Genomic DNA, 24,656 nt, shown 5'->3' with positions numbered 1-24,656 from the left:
CAACGCCATCTCCCCAGATCTGCAGAGAAGTATACAGTTATAGTGCACCCTACTAATAGGTGACCCCCCTCCTCCCCTCAGTTACAGGAAATCCCATAAAAAAAAGTCCTGAAAATCTCAAGGCAGTCTGCTGAATAACTCTTCAAGCAGGTAAGTGTTAGATCGAAGGCCTGGGAACTATCTAACACGAGAAGGGATTGAGGAAACATAGTTGGGTCTCAAGAAGGAAAAACAAAGGAAATGAGGATATGATAGTATTGGTTAAATACCTACAAATGAGAAGTTCACTTTGGTAACCCAGAGTGCAGGACCCTGAACACCTTGGGTTGGGCATTATTGTTGTAAGATTGCTTTCCAAAAAAAAAAATTCTTATTTTTATTCTTGATGGGTTTGTTCTTACAGAGACACTGTGACTGGAGAAGCAAAGCAGTTGGAGAAATAAATAGAGGAACGAATCGTGAACCAACGAATGGCTTAAAGGAGAGAGGAAGTGGATTTCAACTGAGCCTTAGGAAAACGTTCTTAACAATAACAGCAGTTTGACAGGGAACCGATTCCCCAGATGAGCGTTGGGTTCCCCTTTGCTAACCTTATTCTCGACTTCAATTTCCAGAGACCAGAACCAGAGCAAAGCTTAGAAGGGGACAATCCACAGTTACCACACAGGATCTGTGGCAATCTGAAGCAAGTTCAGAGAAGGGCAATGATGTTCCTAAGGGTCTGGAAACTTAGTTGTATGAACTGGGGGACTTTAACCCTGAGAGAAGATGGCTAAGAGATATGATAGCATTCTTCAAGTTTGGGAGGGTTGTATCACCAAAAGGCAGGTTATTATTAAATGTTAGGAAAGACTGGCTAATAGAAATATCAACAGTGGAAATGTCTAGGGCAGCGGGGGACAAATTTGGTTTGCAAGCAGATGATGGATAACCCATTTTAGGAGAAGCTTTAATTTGGATTTCTGCATTGAGGACAGAGTTGAACTTAACAGCAAAATGGCCATTTCCAATTCTACAATTGTAACTGCTTTGAGATCCTTGCGATCATGTAGGGCCATAAATATTTCAACTGAATAAATTAGAATTCCACAAGACTGGAATCCAAATACTTCTCTGCATCGGCATTGGGGTTTTGGGAAGAACAAAAGCTCCATAAAATCCACAGTGAGTTCCTTGGAGAGAGTGTGAGATAAAATTTTAGCTGACGAGCATCCTTGGGAGACATAATTTAATGAGTCTGCCATTCAGTGCCAGGATCTCGAAGGCTCGGCTCTGACCAAACATTGGTAGGAACAGAAGCTCTTTCTAAGCGTTCAGACAAACTCAAGGTTGAGAAATAGTTTGCATTCCACTTAAGTGAGCCATTTTTCCCTAAATCTGATTGTGTATCAATGACTTCACTTTGGATGAAATTGAACTGTATATTTTCCAGAGGGCAAAGATTAATATTAAACATGTCTTCGGTAAACAAAGCAATAAAAATGAATGGATTCTGGAAATTTATAGAGGGAAGGAAGGAAGGAAGGAAGGAAGGAAGGAAGGAAGGAAGGAAGGGAGGGAGGGAGGGAGGGAGGGAGGGAGGGAGGGAAGGGCGGACTTTCAAGACGTGATCAGTGTGAACATTTGTCATCTTTGGATAGAATAGCTGACACATTTTAAAAATTTGGTGATCACTTGAGGAGGAACAGACAGGCTTAATAACAGGTTGTTTCATGCTGGATAGTTCAATTTGCAAGGTTTCTGGCATAAAGGGGGCGGGTACCAAACCAACTGCAGGCTTGGCTATTATTAATATATATATTTTTAGATTTATTATCAGGTTTATCACAATCATTTGACCAAGAGTAATAATTATATACATATGTAAATATGCTTTGTTTCTCCTTCCCGTATTTTTTTTAATTTCAAGAAGTATCAGGTAACCACATTAACGTAAATCCAAGATACATATAAAGAAAAAAGAAAGATACAGAAAATACAAAAAAGATCTACCACAATGTGAATAAAGAGACGGGTATTATACATGTGAAAATTTACCATATATATATGGTACACCAAATTATTATCTATTGCCGTTAAGGTAACCCATAAAATCCACCCAAATTTGATATAAGTGTGGTTCCTGCTTCTGAAGTCTCATTACTTTAACTTTATCTGTGATTTTTTTCTAACATGGCAATTGAGGAGGCTTTGTTAATTCGCAACTCAATTGTTATGCTATCTAGAGTTTTCCAATGTTGCACTATTATTTTGGCTGCTAAGATTAAACAGATAATCAGTTCTTTATTTTTAAGCTTATGGTTTGGTCCTGGAATTAAATGCAGTAAGTTTAACTCCGGACAGCATTCAATTCTTTGTTTAGTTTAGCTGTTATTAATATGACTTCAGTAATGGCTGCTTGAATCATAATTATTAAACAAATCAAACCCCAAGTTTCTAGTTCTCATGTTTCAAAGAGAAGACTGAATGCATTCCATACCCTGCCCTAGCAAATGTTTTCAAGGGTATGCATGTATTCATGCAGGCATATAAAAGGGAGATAAACAGCTGTGTGTTGACAGAGATGGATTGATTGCAAGCAATTTATAGAGCTGCCCATCTTGCAACAGCAACTCTGGGTGGCTGGCATAGAATTAAGACTTGGGAAAAATAACCAAGAACAACAATAAATAGGCAGTGGGAGCGGAGATCTAGTTTTCAAACCAACATCAACCAACGTGGAAGTATAAAGGAAGACAAGAGACAGCATCAGAACATGGTTATTCCCACTGTTAGTGCTGGGGTCCTCCCCACCCGCAGCCATGACATCATTGGGACTTATGATTAATTGTGAAAACGAGCAGGAGAACCATTTGTTCTAGGGTGGGTGGGAATGAACAGCACCAGCAGTGGTATGGGCCTCTTTGAGATCTGAAAAGTCCTTGGCACAATATTCACTTTTTCATAAACTTCAAAAGAGGGGGGAGGAACTGGAGGAGGGAGCAGAAACCCAAAGTGCCAACTCACCATCATTGTTTTTAGCAAAGTTCAACTTGATGAGAGATTTGGCCTCCAGCTTCTGCAGAGACAAACACACATATCAGTTAATCACCCACTTTGGCGTTGACCTCCATGGAAGCACCCAAAAAAGAAAAAAAGTTATGAGAGTACCAAGTGACTCAGAAGCCAACACAGATGCTCTTCTCATACACAGAGGCACACAGACCCAAAGAGAAAGCCATGAGGGCAATCTGACTCTGACTCCTGGATGTGAGAATGTAACCAAAGGCTGTTTAAAAGGGAAAAAAGGGGGAAAAAACACCCTGTAAAGTATTATCTGTCTAGCCAGCTCTCCGGAAAAGGCTTAATGCTGGGAAAGGTGGAAGGAAAGAGAAGAAGAGGATGACCAGCAGCAAGTTGCGGACTCAGATACAGCAGTGATGGGGGCACCACTGAAGTTCTGAAGGACCAGGTTGGAGCTAGATCATCAAGGAGAAAATCTATCTACGTGGTCTCTAGGAGTCGAGAACGACTTGATGGCACATCGTCATAATCGAAAGATCTGTCTGCAGAAGCTAAGAGGTTACAAGAACAATCCCAACCATTTTTTAAAAACCCATACCTTGAACTCTCAAGGTGAAAAACGCTAGCCTAGATAATTCAAAGAGCCAAGCGCTCTTAGACAGAATCTCTCAAGCAAACCAGCCCTTGTCATTCAAGATTACAACTGGGTGGATCTTTTCTTAAGAATGAAGGCTAAACCTGCCACAGGACATTAGACTTATCCAAGATGTGCCCATCGTGGGTACGCCTAACCATTTTCAATAAATCAGATTAAAGTATCTATTAAAATTAAATATAAGCACCGTGTCCAAGCTAGAGAAACCCCTTATTTGAACAGTCATAACTTCTCAGTCTTGATTACATCCCTTTACAGTTTTTGGCATTTTTTAAAAAGAGGCTGTGCTTGTGGGGTGGGGTGTCTCAAGATGGTGACTGGTGAGCAGCTTCGAATCTAAGCTTATTTTTTTCTTTTTAATTTGCTATTCTTATTCCTATATGCTTTTAATTTACTTTTTATACACTGCAATGCCCGGGAGGCCACTTGTCTGCTTCAGTTACGACTCAATAAAACAAAAGATAGGGCTCAAGAATGGGAAAAGGAAGAGACAGCAGGTTCGCTCCACAACGTAGATTCCACCGAACCTCTGAAGCAGCAGAAAATCGATAGATATAGGTAGGTCTCAGATTAGTGCAGTTAATGAATCCCAAAATTAGTTGCATTATTCAAATTTGCACTATTCACAGTGATACTTCTATGGAACACAGGGTGACTGGTTTCAGCTTGATGGAAATAGGCAATGAAAATTTTTAAACATAAATTTTTATATGTTTATTACTGAAATGCTGTGTAACAGTAAAAGGATAATGCCACATCCAAAATGAACCTGCTATCTCTGGCATTCTGCTGTCGTTCTTCAAAAGGAGCCTTTTTTTTGAGCTTTCCTTGAATGCAACTTCCTTTTCTCCATTTGGCACACCTGACCACTAGCGTCTAAAACCCCAACAGCCGCTGCGCCCGCACTAGCCTCAACCGTGCACGCGCTGGCCTCGCGCTGACTGAATTTTGGCTTGCATGAAACGTGACCTGGTGTCAGTTTATAAATTGCACATAATCAAATTTTGCACTATTCGAACTTGCACTCATCGCGACCAACCTGTATACAACAAATAAGTAACTCTGACCTTGCCTACTCTCCAGATAGATATAACTCTTGTAACTCTTTAGAATGAGACCTACAGACTGAGACAGAAAGTCAACAGCTTACAGAACTTTCTTCTTTCCCAGACTGCTGCAGTACTGCCTATGCAAAAGGCGGATGATATGAACTTAAAAGGGAGAATGCAACAGACATCAGAACTAGGCAATGCCTGCTAACAGCAGAAACTAGAGCAGTGTTTCTCAAATGTGGCAACTTTAAGACCTGTGGACTTCACCTCCCAGAATTCCCCAGCCAGCATGCTTTAAGATGGGTGGACTTCAACTCCCAGAATTCCCCAGCGAGCTTTCTGGGAGTTGAAGTCCACAGGTCTTAAAATTGCCAAGTTTGAGAAACACTGAATGAAAGGCTCTGCTCGCTACTAAAACAAACTCTTCATAATTAGGGCAAGAGAAATGCAATGATGGGAGTAAAAGTCAACTTGCCATGGCACAAATCTGGATTCTGAGCAAGCGGTGCAACCCTCCAGCAAACATTTGATAGCCAGCCAAGCTGATTAAAAGTGGCAACTGCAAGAGCAGTTTCTGTAGGAAGGTTACAAAGCGAGCAAGTTCCGGTTGCAATTAAGCTTATTAATTTGGCCCACTAAAAAAAAAAAACATCATTATTCTCTCCCTTTCTTCATTTTTGGTTTAAACCTGCCTGATCAAATCCAAACTCTTAATTTTATTTTTCAATCCCAGACAATTGATGCACAGGTCTCCTGTCATTCTAGGCATACTTAGAAAAACGATGAATAAATTCCCCCGTTTCTTACAAGCCTTCCACCTTGCTTCAGAACAAGCCAGGATTTATGTAAATGTTTGCTCTAAATTTTGTAATCATTAATTCTTTCTATCAAAAAAAAAAAATTATTTCTCTAGAGACCATCTGGCTAAATAGATATTCCAGCTTTCAATCTCTAGCAGGGAAAGAGAAGGAAAACAGCAAGGGGTTGCCAGCAACAAGCAAAAGGACTCACGGCAGGAAATCAACAGATTTTTCCAAGCCCAGAGAGCTCATGTAAGATTGCGAAAAAACAAAAAACAAAACTTCATCATCATCAACAGTAATGATTCAGAGCAGAACTTCTTCACAACAGCGTGGTCCATATGGACTGCTATTCCCACGCAGTCCTGTGACTCGGAGCCATCTGTAAAAACTGCAGGGTAATTGTTGTGGCCAAAGCCACACGGATCACACAGCTGCTGGTAACATTCTAGGGGCGCTGTAGCCCATGAACCCTGGGCAACGAAATGGCAGGGCCTGGCCCAGAAAATAGGAACATTGCTGATGCAAAACCATCCAGCAGAAATTCAGTTCTCAGCCCGGCTGGAGAGGAACAGGTGGTAGGAAATCATTTTGAGGACCACACTGCAGAGAACTGTCTGGAAAATAGGTGGCAGGCCAAATGCAGTGTCGTTCTGCATATGCCCTGTGGACAAGGCGAGGCCCTCGATTTAGACATGCTCCATCTGTGGAGAGCAGTGGCGCTACAGCACTAGCTGAGCGGCTGCAAAAGATCTGATCTCATTTGCCTCTCCAATGAGAAGGACCAGGTTGCAATGGCAGGAAAGACTGTCACCACAGGCCCTTGAGAGGAAGTGGATCCAAGCTGGATCAGATGGAGAAATAATCTAGTCTGGTGTAAGGCACGTCCCTTTAGTTTGGATTACGAGGTGGCCAAAACAGATTCCTACACAGAGCACATCCTATCCTGCTATCAAGAAAGAGAACCAGCTTCCTACAACGGTAGAAGTAGAAGAAAATTAGCGGCCATATGAACTGCGCTTCCTCTCATTATGGATGCTGTAGCCATGATCACCTCTCATTGCCCGGGCTTGCACTGCTCCTCCCTCAGTCCCAGGGCCTCCTGCCTCTTTCTTGAAACTTCTTAACCTTTCCAGATTTTCCAAGGCTTTATCCCTTGCTCCATATGTGGACCTCTTTCCACCAGCTGTTCGAACCCAAGCCACAGGGAGGACTTCAGCACTTGGTGGAAAGGAGATGCCCACTTAAATCCCATGGCAGCATCGGACACCTTTTCTCTGGAGGGTCACATTCCTTGGGAGGCCCACACAGGAGACGAGGCTGAAGTAAAGTAAATCCTTAAGCCTTACGTCCCATGACATCTCTGACCTGCAACTTCTGCTCCTTCAACAGTTGCTGAAACAGCTCTACTGTTTCTTCCTTGCTTCCAACCTTTTCAACGCTATTATGGATACCGAGTTAGCTCATGACTTGGCCAAGAGAACTTCGCCTCCCTAGAATCAATACCTCCGCATATCATGCTGCTCAACGCTTAGAGAAAAGCCACGCTTCCCCCCGCCCCCGCCCTTGGCCTCCTCTTTTCCTGCTTTTGTTTCAGGCTGAAGGTCCACCGCGCTGGCGGAGCTGCTTTTGGCAAAGTGACCTACTTTCCAACAATCCCGAACAAGTCATGCTTGCCGCGTTTTTGCTTCCTGCCTGCCAGCTGACATCATTCATTCCTCCCAGGACCAAAGAGGGCAAGCCGTCCTCCTCACCACACAGAGCGGAAGCCCGCCAAATGTGTAGGTTACTAGGGCACCAGGGCAAATTCAAGATGAAAGATGAAGGATGGAGATTAATTGCCCTTCTACTGCAGACAGGAGCACGACAGGGGATATCGTGCACACGTTTTCACACTGCTGTTTGTTCTGCCCACTGTCTCTTTGGGCCTTCATCAGGCTGCACCACCACGCTTTGTTAAAATATTTGTGAGAGTTTAAAGGGTGCCGTTAGGCATGGAGCAGGAAAAAGCGTCTTTCTTCCACCGGCTCGGTTCACAAACGGAGGGTAGCTTCAGAAACGGGGGGGGGGGGGGGAGGCTGTCCTTCAAGTCGGTTCAGAGGCTGCAGCTAAGGCAGAAATCTACAACTTGACTTTTATACCCTGGGGGATTCTCCTGTCCTAGAGATCCAACTGTGGTGTTGTGATGAGGAGGGCAGGCTAGAATCAGGAAGATTCGAGTTCAAATTCCTGGAAGTCCCAGATTGCTATGAAAGTAGAAGAGTAAGAATGTGCTGATCTATGACTGTAATAAAGATTGATTGGATCAGAGGAGTAAGTACCTGAACTGTTTGACAACGGGGCAGAATTTTAAAAAAATCACACATCTTTGCAGCTTGTCAGCATGATCCGGGTCTGACAGTTCCCCTGCGGACAACAACATTAAATTTGCATGCCACGCGACTCTCAACAACTCTGGGGAGCCTATAACAATCAAAGAAATGTCAATATTATTACGTATTGGCAAATGAAGAACTTGCTAGCTGTGACACTTTTTGTATAGCCAAAATCTAGGTAGAAGAGGCACTTATCAGCAACTCAGGAGGTTTCCAGAATATTTTTTTTTTTAAATAATCTAATATGGAAACTTTAGACCAGGATTGGCCAAACTGAACAAATTATTTTAAAATCAGTGAAATCCCCATGAGGCAGCCAATGGACACACAATCTCATAAAAGGTCTGAAGTAATGGAAGAATGGCCATACATTGCACAAGATTCAATTTTTTAAAATAGAGGCCTGATTCTCAAACTCTCCATTTATAGTATCTCTCCTGAGCAGGGAGAGGAAATCACAAAGATGAATGAATGAGATTTCTTCCTTGTTTGGCCATAAGCATCATATTCCCATCTGCAGATGATAGGAAAATCAAAAAAAGAAAAGGAAATCTTGGGGGAAAGGCGAAGAAAGGAAGGAAGGAAGGAATTGTGTAACACACACAGGGAATATTTTGTCCTCATCAAGGTCCTGCCTGACAAACCAATCTTGGTCTCTTCTCCTTCCAGAGTGTTTGCCAACTCATCCCAATTTCTTTAATGAGAAGAAAGCAAGCAACCTCCCACTGGCTTTTAATATATTACTCAAACCTACCACAAATGCCTGCTAACGCAATTGGGTTTGCTTCATTTTAGGATGATGGATCTGGCATCGCAGTTTAGCCGGAATATCTCTTTTGCTGTGAACAAGTCAAGGGCGGGTGCACGGCCATCCAAAAAGCACAGAAGGTGGTTGGGGACCACGGCACGCGAGCAAGTGAAGAGATGCGGAGAAAATCGGGGGAGATTAATGCCTTCTGAAGGCTTTCCTGAGACTTTAAACCGGGAAAGGGAGAAAGCCCTAGGACAGGCTTCAGCTACCCTAGAATGGGGCAACGCGTGCAAAATCAGAGTCAACAGAGAGAGTCTGCAAGGCCAATGTCTCCCCTCACTCCCCAATTTTCCCATGCAGGACAAGGAAGCAAAAATAACCCCTTCGTCAAGCTGCATGCCCAGATTTAAATCTGACTGACCAAACCACCCCTAAAACCATTATGTACAATGTGGAAACTATGCAACCTCCCTCCCAACAATAAACACACAAACATACAAACACACACGCTTTACTGCAATCTTCCCCAAGCCGGCACCTCCCCAGAATTTCTAGCTATCAAGATTGTTGATTGTGGTGGCCTCAGCGTGACACTCTTGGTATAGCTAATGCGCTAAAATGAACCAGCTTCATGCCTGGTTAGTGCTTGGAAACCACTAGAAAGTCCTCTGAAGCCTTCACGCGGGTGCTGCCTGGACACAACAAGAGGGCAGCCCAGGAGCACGAAACAGCAGGATGATCTGCTAGATTGGCTCCTAAGCGGTACAGACAGGCTATTTGCAGCTGCTGGAGATGAAGGTTGGAGTTCAAACCAGGACTTCCTGTTTTGATATTTTGCGAAAGGCTGGAGGCTAGGTTCTGCAGAGATCGGGGTGGGGGTGGGGGTGGGGAGACTGCATTTTCAAAAATCCCTTTCAGAGAAAAGGATCCAGAGGATAACAGAAACGATTGCCGACAAAGGAAATAACTGCAGCCAGACAGTTGGGCAGATCTGCTGGCCGGCTATGAAAGTTGCAAGCTGCATTGTGTATCTGGCATGTCGCTCACTGGGCTGAGATGTTGGGTTTGCCCTAACAATTGCGCAAGTCCTTTATAACTGCAAATCCCCACTCCGTTCAACAGCTGACAGGCGCAAAGCTATTAATATCAAGAAGCGTCTAGATTTGTGCCTCGTGCGCGCTTCCAAGGTCTTAACCTCTGTTTGCTGAAAAGGCAGCGTATTCCTTTTAGGCAACATCTAGCTGAAAGAAGGGAGGTCTAAAGCCAGTGGCCGAGTCCACACCCAGTGCTAAGCTATGGGTAGGTTGGCAAGCTGGGAATTAACATCCCAACAGATCTAGACAACACTCAGGTAGGCAAAAAATAGTTAAATCTGAAATACTAAGCCAACACAACTGATGATCAGATTTTAAGGCCCGTAACAGTACGCAGAATGCTACTATTTCAACATGGAACAAGGACAGCAAAGATGACTGCTTAGTGTACACAGATTTGGTGGAGGTGAGGGTTGCACACATACAGGCAATTCTCAGGAATGATCTAAAGCAATGTTTCTCAACCTGGGCCACTTTAAGACAGGTGGACTTCAACTCCCAGAATTCCCCAACACTGCTCTAGAGGTTTAAAAAACGTTGATTGCTGCTAGTGTAGAGTCAACTGGCTTGAAATTACTACCAGTGGGTGGTGAGTCCCTGGGAGTCAGTATATAAATTTAAATAATAATAACAATATCATCCTAATTCACAAAGAGAATCCACTCCTAATTCAAGAGACTACATCCTGGGCTTTTTTGCATGGACTACAACAGCCCTATCCGTCACATCCACGGCACTTGAATTAAGGTGCGGATGTGTCTTAATCTTCCCTATGAAGGTTCAACCTGCAATTTTTATTAGACCAACCATAAAAAGAGGGCCTCCTTCACTGAAGATCTTCCAACAGAGTCTGGCAGCTGCCTCGTCTCTGGACTTCCCGCTCTGAATGGGCAGTGGACTAAATGGGGCAGAAATCCCCCCTAGACAGAAGGAATAGGTTTGCAATCTAAGTACCCCTGGCTCACAGATCTTCCCAGAAACATCCTCAGGAATCAACAGTCACTTGGCCTGACAATCTCCAAATACAGGGCCATGAAGAACAGAAACAGCACAGAACACATGGGTATCCTTCTGCAAATCCAGAGATCTGGCCAAACTTTTCAGGCCAAACAACACGACTGCCCTCTTGTGTTTAAAGAAAAAGCAACCCTTGTGTTTTGCAACCACAGGTTCAAGTTTCACTCCTTTTTGTGGGGGTAACTTGATTTCACCATGAAACACGGAACACTACTCTAAAATCCCTGCAGATCCCCTGGAAGTATTATTAAGGCTGTCAGCAATTCTTCTGGAAATCATCCAAGAGCATGGATGTGCACATAAGGTCCTGCATTCTTCTGCCTTTCACTGGAAGAGGAGCACAAACTGTGATGAAATAAGGCTCTAAAAGCCTTGGGTCTTGTTATCATTCCATTACCCACAGTTTCTTGAATCTATGGTGTTAGAAAAAGGCCAGAACTTAGTATTCATGTATCTGTGGTTTTATAGAGAAGAACTGAGGTGGCCTTGAAGGAAATTTTCAACAGCCATGAGATAAACACCAACTTAGCCCCAAAAGAGAGGAGGAAGTAAGGAAGAAACTCAAGATTGCCCCACTTTGATTCTCTTTCATGTAAGAAGGGAAAGAGAAAATCTCTGTCAAGCTTTCAAGATTCTGTTATACTCTGCAACAATAGAGTTCCAGTAGTCCTTGTGGTGTTTGTTTCCTGATTTGGCTTATCCTGAAGGACTGACATATTTGGGGCTTGTTTCTTGTTACTTCATACATATGCAAAATGGGAAATGGGTTTTCACACCTGCTTTTTCAAATCCTCATTATTTGAGGTTTTGTTATCTGTGGTCTTGGGCTTTTAAAATTCAGCAATACCTACCTCTCCCGTGATCGGATTCGTTCCATACTTCTTTATCCATGGAACAATATTCCTAAAACAACGCAGACACAGAGTCAGAACCACTTGGAAAGTCAGAAAACATTGTTTTCTACATGTAAATATATTCCACCCATTCTTCCATGGAACTCAATGGGATCTCTGTGGGATTTCTAGGCAAATCTACTTCGTTCCAGTATGGGTTCTGCACAACGGATTTTTCAGACCGTGTCCTGGGACAGGAGCACACAATGCCTCAATTGAGCTTTTCTATCCATCCAAAGCTGCCATCAGTATCACTAAACAAGTCAAGGCTCAATAAATGGGAGACTTTTTGAAAGCCCTACAGAATAACTCACAAACAGAAGATGTCTCCGAAGGCACTTGGCAGAACATCATCCCCACCTTATCTAGAACTAACTTTGGTATGTCACCCAAATCCCAACTCTCTTAAAAGATCAATACTGAAAAAGAGAGAGAGAGACTGGAATAAAAATAACTTACAGCAAGTCAAAGATGGTCCCATCTGGCGTACAAACTGGGTATTCGAATGGCTGCAAAGATAAGCTAGCAAGGAGAGAAAAAATTCCATTTCAGTGTAAAAGAGCACAGTGAACCCGTTTGGCATAAGGTTAAGCCAACGCACAGAGATGGATGACCCACCCATATAATATCGACTCCAACTAAAAGCAGCTTTCAAGATTCCTATGAAAGTATGAAGGAAGGAATTGGCATATTAGACTACGATTTCTTTCAAGCTTACCTACAGTGATCGAAAGGCAGACGCCTGAAGTTCGACTGTGGAATTTCTATTCAAAGAAAAAAAAAATATATATCTCACACATCCAGCATATTCATCCTCACATAAATACGCTATAAATAATGTATTGCGCTCAGGCATGGTTTGTTAAATAAAACATCGATTGTGGGTTTATTCAACATGCTAAGCCACGAGCATATTATGTACTGTTCATATTATAGTAGCAAATTCATTAATAAACAAGTGACTATTGATAAGTATAAAATATAAGGTAGATGTTTTTCTTTTCTTTTTCAGTTTGTATTTTTAGTTTGTTTTTAAAATATTTTTAAGAGCAAAGATTGTGTTGCGTAAGCATAATTTTTTTTTTTTTTAAAGGAGGCAATAGGCCTATGGTGGTCAAGGGTCAGACTTTACCTTTTAGGAGTGGGAAATGGGGATTTGGGGAGAAAAGGGGAACTGCTTTGTTTTCTATTTGAATATGGTATTTTAGGACACTGCAGTTGCAATCAGATTATACCTATCAGAGTCAGAGAGGCCTTTAAAGCACAAACAGGAGCTTACAGTCCCACAACCTCAAACCGCCCACCCTTACCACAGGTTTCAGTTTGCAAATCATGAATAGCTAGAATCACATAATTTGCTGCACCCAAACCAAATAAAACTTCTAATGACTTAGTGCAAAGTGTGATCCCAGCCTGTGCTTTTCTTTACATTTAAAAAAAACATTAATTTTTGGCGACCAATCCCAGATCACAAAGAACTTAAAGTAAATTAAATCAAATGTACAGATGCATAGAGGTACAGATCCTACCCTCTGCCCCACTGAGAAGTAAAGGAGGCAAATACAGGATCAACGTCAGAGAAAAAGATCTTGAAACTTCCATTAGGATCATGAGTTTCCACCTCACATTTCATGTAAGAAACATCTACACCAATGTTTCTCAACCTTGGCAACTTGAAGCTGTGTGGACCTCAACTCCCAGAATTCCCCAGCCAGCAAGGCTAGCTGGGGAATTCTGGGAGTTGAGGTCCACACAGCTTCAAGCTGCCAAGGTTGAGAAACACTGATTTACACAAACAGAATGAGACAGAGATGCCCCTTGTCAACTACACATAGCTACAAGAGGTGGGTACCTTTCAGTAGGAGCTTCATGCTAAAATCTTGACTGCATGGAGTACCTACAGGTTGCTCACCAAGGGCAGATATTTCCCTGCACTCATCCATGCTCAATGTGCAAGGATCAAGAGATCAGAGCCAGCAAGGCCACATTACTATAGAGGACCCATACAAGGCAATTGCCCATTTTAATTACGGTGTTTTCCTCAAACTTAGGAGGCCCTTCAGATGAAGACAATGGCGGACTGATTAAGGCATTGCGCTAAGTGACTCCAGTCCAAATGACTTTGGCCAATCTCCCTTTCAGTTCAGCCTATCTTACAGCTGGGATAAAATGAGGAACTTAATGTACAGGTAGTCCCTGGGTTAAGAATGCCCGGTTTAAGGATGACCCATAGTTAAGAATGGAGCCTACTGTAACAAAATTCAAGTTAAATACACAATGATTTGAGTTAAATACCCAAGGATTCAAGTTCATTACCCAATACTACTTATACAGCATTATACAATAATACTGTTCCAACTTACGTACAACTTCAACTCAAGGACAGACCTTGGGACCGGTACTCGTGCTTAAACTGGGGACTACCTGTATCTTGCTTTGAACTCCCAGGGAAAAAAACAAAGTATATACTAAACATGTAAACAAACAAAAAAAATTCAACAGGCCCAGATCACATACCCGCTTTCTTCCCTCCATAAAAATGTGTATATTCTGTACATGTTATGTACCTAAAAGAGAAAGAGACGATTAGAGGAAGATGTACCCAGCCTTTCAGGAAAAAAGGCAGATAAGTTAACTCAGGCACTGGTTCCTAATTACAGATTGCTTGTATGTGTCCTTCCTGACATGCTAGAGCAGCGTTTGGAAAACAGGAAGGACAGAGCAAGAAACTCTAACTAATTTACATTCTGTCTATCCATCACGTTTATACAGCTATTTAACTGTTGGCCTGTCTAATTTACATAGCCACCCATCTCACATAGTGACTCTGGGCAGCATACGCAACAGAGCAATCCAAACAGATAAAAACCAATGAAAAATACAACCAACATAACTTAAAAAGATTTTAAAAACCCACAAAATTGCAAAATCACACACAAAGAAACCCATACAGAGAGCCCTTGCCCGTTAACCATCAGGTAACCATCTAGCAGGCTCACTCTATCATGGGAACTCTACAGACTGAATGTTATATATTCATTATTTTTATATGTATGTATATATGTGTATATATATGTGTATATATATGTTTTATATATATATATATATATATATATATATACACACACACATACATACATACACACACACATGTATACACACATATATACATAGACACACAGAGTACACTGAATGTTTCATGAGCTTCCCATCTCGCCTTCAGCTTTGGCAGGACAGACTCTAAGGAAGCGAGGACATAAAGAAGCGCCAATACCCCGCTTTGAACCCCTCCAAGAACCCTTTTCCTCCCGTCCACAACCTCCCTGCCAGGTAGGCCGGGCCGAGATGCCCCACCCCCAGAGAGCTTCCCCACGACCCCTCCAAAGCCGCTTCGCTCACATTTTGTCCTTCTGGTGCTGCCTTTTCCCCATGGCGGCGGCCGGTTTTCCTCCCTCCGCTCCGGACCGAAACCACCCGGCGAGCTTGAACGGCTGCCTGAAATACTCGCCTTCCGGAGAAAGGGCGTCGAGGCTCTGCTTCCGGTTCAGCAGGGTGCGCCGCGTAAAGCAGTCCCCGCCGCGGAAATAAGAAGCTGCCACTTAAGGTTCCGCTTCTTCTTTTGTCGCTTTAAAGTGGTGTTTGTCAACCTTGGTAACGTTTAAGATGTATGGACTTCGACTCCCAGAATCCCCCAGCCAGCATGGACAAGCATGGGTTTTTATTTTTCCAGTAATAAACCTGGATCTCTCTTCAGCTGGCTGGGGAATTCTGGGACTTGAAGTGCACACATCTTAAAGTCGCCAAGGTTGAGAAACACTGCTTTAAGAGGCCTCCTCTGAGCTTTTCTTTTTGTTTTAAAGAAACCTACACAGGGTCGGGGTCTGGTTAGTCCTGGGAGAGGCAACCTTTAGGCAATTCCCAGGGCTGTAGGCTAGACAGCAAGGTTGGAAAAATATCCTGCAAGAAGGCCCTGGGAAGTTTTCTTTCAGATGTAACCAAGACAATTGCATGTGTCTGTTCATGAAGTCATCAGCACTGGCTTTGCTCAAGAGTCTTCATCTTAGCCGTAGCAAGTGACAGCAACTAACCACCCTTGGCTGATCTCAAAAAACAAAACAAAACAACCCCCAAGCTAGATTAACCCTTGGATAGGAGACCACTAGGACAGCCCACAGCTCTAGGCTAGGTTGAGAAGTCAAAGATGCATTTCCCAAACCACTTCCTTATCGTTGCTAAGAATAATGTACAGACATGTGCAAGTTCAGTATGCTCAACTTGAGGGTACCCTGATGTTCCCACTTTGTTCCATATCCATTTTTGGCACAGAAAGGGGAGACTCTACCACTCTTGAAACAGGTTACATTTCCAGTAATAAATGTGGATCTCTCTTTGATGCTTACAGACTAAATATAATGGCCAGATTTTCCAGATCATCAAATGTATAAACTGTTCTTCCTCCACGTAGTTATAATGGATCGCAAACTGACCAACCACGCTTAAGCCTTGTATGGTTTGAGGTTCAGGGCATGTTTGCATCAAATGGGGTTTTTTAAAAAACCAATTTTACAAAACCAAGTGAAGATAGACAGTTTCTTCTCCCTTGAATGCAAGAACCTGAAAGGTACTCCCCAGCATTTTTAAACCAGAGATCCAAGCTGTTAAACTTAGTCCAACCTCTGCCCTTCTGCAGAGTTCCACCTCTCCATTTCTGACTTCATCCTTTTATACCAGCTTCCTGCGTTTCCCAGCCTAGGGCCTCTGGATGTGTTAAGATAATTTCCCACCAAGCAAGTCTAAATGCCTCCACCTACACTCATATGGAGTCTTATAGGCCAACACAGCGTACATACTTGTCCTGTTTGATTTTGGAAGGTCTAATCACAACCGACTCTGGACCCAATTCATTTTATTTAGTCCCTGTTTCATTTTCATCCCTGAAACAATTCAGGACATATAGTGAATTTCCAGGCTGAGTGAGGACTTCGATCTGGATCTCCCCAGTCTTAGTCTGGACAGTAATACACTAGATTTTTAACGTCTTTCCTTGGGACATTTAGATAAGCTTTTAAAACAAATGTGTCTGTCCCCATTCTTCTTTCCATCTGTCAAGTCAATGATCTGACCCACCTCTGTGAAACAACACTGAACAATGCCTAACTCTACAGCATGGCTTTTCAGGAGACTCCCTCGTTAACAAACTAGGTTGAAAATCCTGTTTGGAAATGCCCAACTAGTATTCCTTGGAACTGATACAAACACATCTTTATTACAGGACAGCATTATATGCAGTTGCAAATGAGGAAAAAAAGAAGACGACTTAACAGCAAGTTTATACAGTACATGTAATACTCTGGATACCACCAGACACGTAACATCAGGAAGGCTGGTTACAAGAGTGTTACCTCTTTATGAGATGTGTCATTCATTGGCATAATCTGATACCTCCCTTGCTTTGTGACTGCTTTGGACCGGCGCTACACAGTGACCCATGGTCAAAATAAATGAAACTATCAACCGAAAATGAAGGCTGGGTTCAAGATTTGTTTTCACAGGCGGAGGCCTGTACAGTTTAATGCTACCACAAGCAGCACAAGAACATTCACGTTTGTTCTTAGATCAATGCAATGTTCATTTATTAATGGTACTTACAAAAAAAACCCCGCCCCGCCCCAAAATCCCTTCCATTTTCACCTATCCCTCCCCATTTTGCCAATACCTTTTACAAATAGTTAAAAAAAAAAGACATTTATTTTGGTACAATTGTTCAGCAACGTAGCTGTCATAATTAATGAAGTTACGTTTCATACAACAGGAGGACTTGGGGGAGGGGGGAATTATTGGTTATCGGCCAAATAAAATTCTCATATTACAAGTTAGCAAATTCTAGTATAAAAATAGTCCATTGTGATCGAACAGCCTGTCATTTCTTATTCTTATTCGCAATTAAAGAGTTTGTTGGCTGCATAATTCTTTAGGAACTTTATGATTTTTCTCTTTTATGTGGCTCCTCCTTTATAACCCAAATACAGGAGCCTCCATAAATCCTCAGTAAAGAACCCTGAAACGCGGGCTGCTATGACATTCAGTTTAGCTTCTTGTAATGTGCTTTTCAAAGGATATTCAAAGGCTCACAAACAGTGTCTCTTTGATATCTGTTGTATCAGATCTGGAGTCCAACGGTCTCCTTTGAAGGCCATTCTCTGGCAGCCACAAGCTGTGATGCTCAAATTCTAGGAGGGAACCAAGAAACGCATCCTTTCATCCCCGTATTTTCACACTTTCCTCGTGCGATCTTCTTTAAGAACGACAATAGTTTGCTTGTTAAAAGACCTCAGGCCTGCCTCTTGCCCCGCATTTTCTAGGAGTGTTAGCTTCTGACAACGGACCCTCGACTCTGCCTTAAAGCTTTCCTGCTCTCATATAGGCTGGAGAAACATCTGAGAAGATGCTACTTGTCTTTCAAGATGTCCAGCTGCTCTTGGTATTCCGTGAAAAGCCGCTGGAAACGAAGGTTCTGCCCGATGACGGGCAGGAGTTCCTTGAGCAGGTCGCGCTTCCGTAAGCCCTGCGCCAAAGCAAAGGAACAAAGAAACAAACACAAATGAACATCTCATAGAAGTCAAGGTTTGAGGCCGGACTTCCACCACTTGTCTGCATGGAAATACACTGCAGATCAAACAGAGGGCCCGAAGTCTTAGCTTGCAGCAATTTCTACAGAAAGAGGCTCTGAAAGAAAGCCTCCGGGTACCCAAAACATCGGTTAACAAAACATCATAGTAAAGGCTGCTTCATTTGTAAACACAAATCATCATGGGGCACCACGAAGGGAAACCAGTTTTATCTTTGCCTTCCGCTTTCTGTTTCATCAGAACTATCTAAACGGCGTTAGAAAAAAGCAAAAAAGGAAGGGAAACTGGAGACCGAGAAATCGCATACGAAGCAAAATACAAAGCATGGCCATGATGTAAAGTACAGTGGCTATTCAACAAAGCAATGGGGATCATAAGGAGAACATCCAAGAGTCCTTCCTGGTCAACGGAGCACCAAGAAGCTAATTTGTTTCTGGAAGTGGGATAAGAACCTGCATTTTTAAATTCGGGATAGAAGGGAGAGAGCTACACTGCTCAACAACTTGTAATTCAGACTGGTTTGATTAGGGAGAAGACAAGAAGTACGTTTATTAGTGATTGGAAGCGCTTTATGGACTTTTTTGCTGAAAACGGAAAAGAATGAATTGGTGACTTATGGATTTGATGATTAGAAAGGGAAGAATACAGGAAGAAGAGAATTATGATGTAATCTTAAAGAGGGAGGATAAATTCATTTTAACTGCTGCAAAGAAGATCAGAAGCTTTCTTTATTTTTATACACACACACACTTTTTATTTACTTCGTTTTTTCACTTATTTGTTTTATATCTTTCTTCACTCTTTTTCCCCTATAAATTTACACTGTATGTCTGTCTTTTGTTGTTATAAAAATTCTTTTGATAAAAAATATTTAAAAAATAACTGGTAATTCAGCAGTTTGGTTCCTTTGCTCAAGAACAGCTACTTTAAGAACACGCCCCGAAGAATATTAGGAAAGCAGCTGGAAAGTTGGAATCTTCTCCCAATGATTCTGAAAACTGCCCTTTTCTAATACAAACTCTCACTGCCCAAATTAGGAATGAATCTTGGACTAAATTACGAAGTGCTCCACGTGGCTGGAAGGTGAGCATTGCAAGGCTGCGTGCGTTCAGCCTGGTGCTGAGCCAGAGAGAGAAATATTGGTTTATCGGTTCCAAAAGGAAAGTAACGCTTACCACGACGGTCGATTCCCACTGACTTCCAGATGAAGAGTGGACAGGGCCTAACAAATCTTTGCATAATTCCCTCAGTCGATATTCAAACCCTGGTGAAGACGGTAAGCAAAAGAATACTCATCAATAAAGCAACGCTCTTTCTGACAAATGAAGCCCAATGACGTGCGTGTTTCAAATGTTTAGAGCAGTGTTTCTCAACCTTGGCCATTTTAAGAGGCGTGGACTTCAACTCCCAGAATTCCCCAGCTGGGCTGGGGAATTCTGGGAGTTGAAGTCCACGCCTCTTAAAATGGCCAAGGTTGAGAAACGCTGGCTTAGAGGCTGGAATAATTATCAACTCTTATCAGGTACAGTGGTACCTCTACTTACGAACTTAATCCGTTCCATGACTCTGATCGTAAGTCGAGTTGGTCGCAAGTCGAAGTAAATTTTCCCATAAGGTTCAATGTAATTACCATTAATCCGTTCCGGCATCCGCGGACCACGCGTTAGGGGTGGAAAAACGGCCGCTGACCACATGGAACGGGCAGAAAAATGGCTGCGGACCACGTGGAACGGGTGGAAAAATGGCCGCGGACCACGTGGAACGGGCAGAAAAATGGCTGCGGACCACGTGGAACGGGCGGAAAATGGCCGCGGACCATGTGGCACAGGCGGAAAAATGGCCACGGACCACGTGGCACGGGCGGAAAATGGCCGCGGACCACGTGGCACAGGCGGAAAAATGGCCACGGACCACGTGGCACGGGCGGAAAAATGGCTGCGGACCACGTGGCACGGGCAGAAAATGGCTTGTAAGTCGAGGCGAGTTTGTAAGTAGAGGTAAATTTTTGGGGCCGGAGCTGATCGTATCTTGAAAATTTCGTAAGTAGGGGCATTCATAAGTAGAGGTACCACTGTATTCTATTCAACACACATAAGACATTTACCCCCACCCTGGGCCGAGATTCGTATTTTTCTATAAGAAAAAGAGCGCTGGAACAGCATCTCCAGGACCTTAGATTCGACCCTCCCGGCCTTTAGCAAGGCCCTGAAGATATGGCTCTGCCCCCATGCTGGGGGTCTGGCAACGGTGGGGGGCTTTTATAACGGCTGCGTTGAGCTGATATAAGGATGGATCCTGCCGTTGATCATGATTACTTTTGTTTTAAAATGATTGTTGATGGTTTTTATAGGTTTGTATATTTTTTGAAGTCCACGCCTCTTAAAATGGCCAAGATTTTTTTGGACTTGCTTTTATTGGGCTGTTGTTTTTACCTGTGGTGAGCTGCCTAGAGTTGCAGCCATACAAATAGACATAATAATAATAATAATCGCCACTTCAAGACCATCAGCATTGATAAAATCACCATCAGTCAATCGCAAAAGGCAGCTTTACTTGGAACAGCTCAAATCCTGCGACGATAGCTTTAGCACCATCAAACAACCGTATCTTCCTATTCCAGGTCCTTGGGAAGGACTCGAAAGGTGGACAAAAATGCCAAATCCAGTCTAACCATAATAATAAGCCAGAATTTCCCAGGATTTCTAGTTTAACAAGCAAACATGTTACTTTACGCTGCCCACTGTCAGCAGGGTAAGCTAAACGAATTCCAAATGTTTCTCCTTTGTCTTATCACGATGCCTGAATCAGGATCGTGGTTTATCTTTCCAAGAACTGGAATGCAAACGCGAGTTCCCCTTTTGAGTTTTCTATCCTTCTACCATCTACTCCGGAAAAAGGAAAACTCAAGGATCGCTCCTTACCTTCCTTAACCAGGTACCGTGCATAGATAAGGAGCCAGTGGCGATATTCATGACTCGACTGTAAGGCCAGGGCTGCGGCCACCTGATTCTCCAGGTACGCTGTTGTGGTTTCTTGCTGCACCAAATGAGGCATGGAGAACAACTTGGCTGCCTGTCGCCCAGAGCTGCGGGAAGGAGCAAAGAGAGGACAGCTTTCAGGAAAGGGAAACTGAGAAGGAAGGCGGAGGAGCTTTTGCGGGAAATCTGTGTATTTCTAACCGTGGCTGCATTCGAAGTTTAATGCAGAGGTCATCAAGCTTTTGGTGGCCAGAGACCTTGGTCTGTTTTGGTGGCCTGAGGGCTAAGAGCAGAGGTAGTGTGAGACAGACAAGGCGGTGTGCATAGTTAGGGCTGTGATTTTTCTGTTTTTTCCTTCCCGTTATCTGGGGGCGTGGGGGGGGTTAAAAAAAAAAGCTGTGCTAAGTTTGTTTTAAGAGCTTTATGTCAACATATTTGTATTGATCTTGCCACAAAATAGGGGTCTTAATAATAATGACAATTTAAATGTGTTACGGCCATGCACTCTAGCAGAGTCTAGCGGAGGAGGTAAGTTGCGGTTAGAGAGTTACTGAGTTAGTGGCAACGCAGTTTGCCACTGTGAGCAAAACCAACCCTGGGTTCAACTTTCTTCTTTCTCTCCTCCCTCCGTGCACGGCAGAAAGAGATAAGTGGCTTTCATTCATAGTTTGCAGCAAGGAGTTCTCCCCAAACTACCTCTCCTGTTTGATCCACACAGGAGCAGAGACAGCATAAAAGTCATGCTGATTCTTCCAAAGGACAGCTATGAGTGATGGTTGCCTTTGAGTCAATGAAGCACCATTAATAGTAGGAATAACTATAATTATTAACCCTCTCATTTATCTGTTTCTTGTTTTAATTTATGATTTTTATAATCTATAATTTCTTTTCATTGATCATTTATCATTTATGTCTCTTCAATGAAACGTTTAAGGTTAACAGCCTCAGGGTTTAATATGGCTTATCTGTTACTAAGAAATGCTGGCTGTCTTGATTTTATTTTATTACTTTTTGAATTTTATCTAAGGCCAGTGAATAACCAAAATAGACACGTCAGTTTCCACATATTACAACATTTAGAGTTTGGCTGGATCCTAAGGGTTCTCATGTTGGAATTGGGTGGCTACAATAAATTTAAACATCGTACATAAATAAATAAGGAAATAAATGTTATTCAGGAGACTTAGTCCTCTTTGTTCTCAGCGGGAAAAGTTGTGAGAGCCGACAGGTGTACAAGTCTTCAGCTGGGCCCAAAGCAGCAACCCACTAGGGTAAAAATGACCAAAATGTTCAAGGTCGTACTTAGACATTCTTCCTTGTATGATGGCTAAAGGTCCTGAACACAGCATGACCTCCTGAGAAGGTAAACTGCTTCTAAAGTCTGCGCACTGTGCCAACGTTTCCTGCTTGTCAGAGACAAGGTTCCTGGAAAGACAGTAAATATTACAGTCAACACAGTGGGAGAGGACAGGCCTTCTCTTGAAATGAAACACATCAAGTTGAGGTTCAACCCAATGGCTTCCTTTCCCATCGAGCTCTATGTGTGAACCTCGAATCCCATTTTAGATCCATCCCACGATACAAAGCCAGCCCCCATCTTAAAGAAGGGGGGGCGGGAGTGTCAACGGCCAAATAAGTTTCCAGTTTAAAGCTGTATTCTAGTGACTGATGATTCCATAGCCAACCCAAGGAATGGGGGGGGGGGGACGGACAACGACACCTGATTTACTCATATTTTGCTTCTGAAGCATTAATTGCTGAGATTCAGCAGGGGATATCTCCTGCTTAGCTCTTAAGGTTCACCTCCCCTGGACTATCCAGTTTGGGGCTTACCAGGAAGACAAAGAAGGATTGAAGCAATATGCTTTTCCATCAGACATATTCATCACAGGGATGCCATGCTGAGTCAGCAAGATTTGAGAGACAGTGGTTTCACTTCCTGCAAAGATCAAATAGGATCATCAGTTGTCTTGGCAGCAGAACCACGGTGGTGGGAACAGGGTGGGGAGAGGTCTTGTCAGCTGACGGTGGAGTAAAGGGTTCAAATCTTGACATCATCTGAGAATTAGGATCCCAAATAACACGACACCCAAAGATGCTGCCAACACTAGGAAACACTAGGTCAGATGGATAGCTGGACTCTGACCTGATTTACACTTCATCATATGGCATACTAAGTCAGGGTTTGCTAACTAAACCACAAACAAGTGGATTCACTCAATATATCAAGCCATCAGCCAGAGTGCCAAAGCGTGCAACTCCCAAGTGACTTGGTTCACACAACATGCTGAGCCAAAATCCAAGGAACTATGTTATGGATTTGCACGATCAGGGAACACAGCAACAGAGACACAACTTCAGATGCTTATATTCATTTCACAAAAGACTTCATCTCCCAAACTCTGATATTGAGAATCTGGTGGCTGAATTGCAGGGGAGCTCAGGAAAGAGAGAATGCATTTAAACAGATCACCAAGGATAAATCTTTAAATTGACTTCTAGGGTGCATTTGTGCAGCAGGGGAAAAAGGAGAAGGAGAAGAACTCATATCCACTCCCAAGAACGTGCTAGAAAGTGAGAGGGCCAGAAAAGAAGGTTATTTTTCAGGAATAAGGAGCCAGCACTCAAAGGAGAGTAATAGCTGCTGGAAAAGACAGAACTATGGGGCTGAAATATGAAGGAAGAAAGTTACTATGCAGGCCTTCCACCCCGAAACATCAGTTCCCACAAGAATAGGCGAACTGCAGCTCTTAAATGTTTGGATCAACCTCCTATCAACTTTAGCTTGGCATGCTGTACTACAGGCTATTTAAAGGCCATCAGGTTACTTACCTGATTCTAATAAAGAGAATTTAGATGGCCCTAGCTGGACATGAGCGTCATTACCTGCTAAAATGGTTTGTAGGGATTCGTCCTTCACGACCACTGACTGCTTCCGCACATTCCTGAAAGACGCGGAAGAAAAAAGGCCGTTCAGTTCCCCAAGATACTTCTTTGCAAGGGAAGACATTAAAATATGACGTGGGGGAAACGTTCAGTGCTTACCAGACAGAGAGAGTCGCAGCAGCGGTGAGAGCCATGATGTAAAACCCTGTGCAGTGCAAAGTGGAGATGGGGGAATGCAGGACGATGGGAGGGAGAAGGCGACGGCCACAAGCTGAAAACACTGATAAGGTCCGCTTTTCGCAAGCCACACTCACCACCTCGCTGGGGCAGGGGGGTGGAATAAAAGAGAAACAGCCATTTGGCACTTCTTTTCTTTATATAAATGTTATTAAAAGTTTTAAAGAGAAGATAAATTACTCACAAAAGTAATATAGAGTAAAGAAAGGGAAAAAAAGGGAAAAGAAAGGGAAAAAGGTCCATTACAGGCCATCACATTGGGAAAGATCGCTTTTTAATCCAACCC

At 43.0% G+C, this 24,656-nt stretch overlaps 2 protein-coding genes across 3 annotated transcripts in view; both read right to left on the bottom strand.

The window, feature by feature from the left end:
* Window positions 1–15,164, bottom strand: part of PPIL2 (peptidylprolyl isomerase like 2) — a 40,866-nt gene extending 25,702 nt beyond the window's left edge. For both annotated transcript variants that reach the window (XR_003086672.2, XM_007422435.4), the window contains exons 1-6: window positions 15,040–15,164; window positions 14,158–14,207; window positions 12,359–12,404; window positions 12,100–12,162; window positions 11,599–11,650; window positions 3,007–3,058 (exon numbers count right to left, since the gene is read on the bottom strand). Coding sequence is in view for 1 of the 2 variants with exons in the window: in XM_007422435.4 (XP_007422497.1) it covers window positions 3,007–3,058; window positions 11,599–11,650; window positions 12,100–12,162; window positions 12,359–12,404; window positions 14,158–14,207; window positions 15,040–15,071 (295 nt within the window). In the remaining variant the exon portion in view is untranslated. The remainder of the gene's footprint in view (window positions 1–3,006; window positions 3,059–11,598; window positions 11,651–12,099; window positions 12,163–12,358; window positions 12,405–14,157; window positions 14,208–15,039) is intronic.
* A 1,722-nt stretch (window positions 15,165–16,886) lies between these two features.
* The window catches only part of HIRA (histone cell cycle regulator), a 31,607-nt gene continuing 23,837 nt past the window's right edge, over window positions 16,887–24,656 (bottom strand). The window contains exons 19-25 of the mRNA XM_088135365.1: window positions 24,293–24,454; window positions 24,134–24,192; window positions 23,081–23,186; window positions 22,550–22,672; window positions 21,191–21,354; window positions 19,445–19,533; window positions 16,887–18,205 (exon numbers count right to left, since the gene is read on the bottom strand). Of these exons, the coding sequence (XP_087991491.1) occupies window positions 18,089–18,205; window positions 19,445–19,533; window positions 21,191–21,354; window positions 22,550–22,672; window positions 23,081–23,186; window positions 24,134–24,192; window positions 24,293–24,454 (820 nt within the window). The 3' untranslated portion in view covers window positions 16,887–18,088. The remainder of the gene's footprint in view (window positions 18,206–19,444; window positions 19,534–21,190; window positions 21,355–22,549; window positions 22,673–23,080; window positions 23,187–24,133; window positions 24,193–24,292; window positions 24,455–24,656) is intronic.

Source organism: Python bivittatus, unplaced genomic scaffold, assembly GCF_059951505.1.
Source record: "Python bivittatus isolate LINGU-HERP-01145 unplaced genomic scaffold, Pbiv_v1 ctg000100_np1212, whole genome shotgun sequence".
Taxonomy (NCBI): Eukaryota; Metazoa; Chordata; class Lepidosauria; order Squamata; family Pythonidae; genus Python; species Python bivittatus.
Note: the sequence above shows the minus strand (reverse complement) of the source record. Positions and strands in the feature narration are given on the sequence as shown.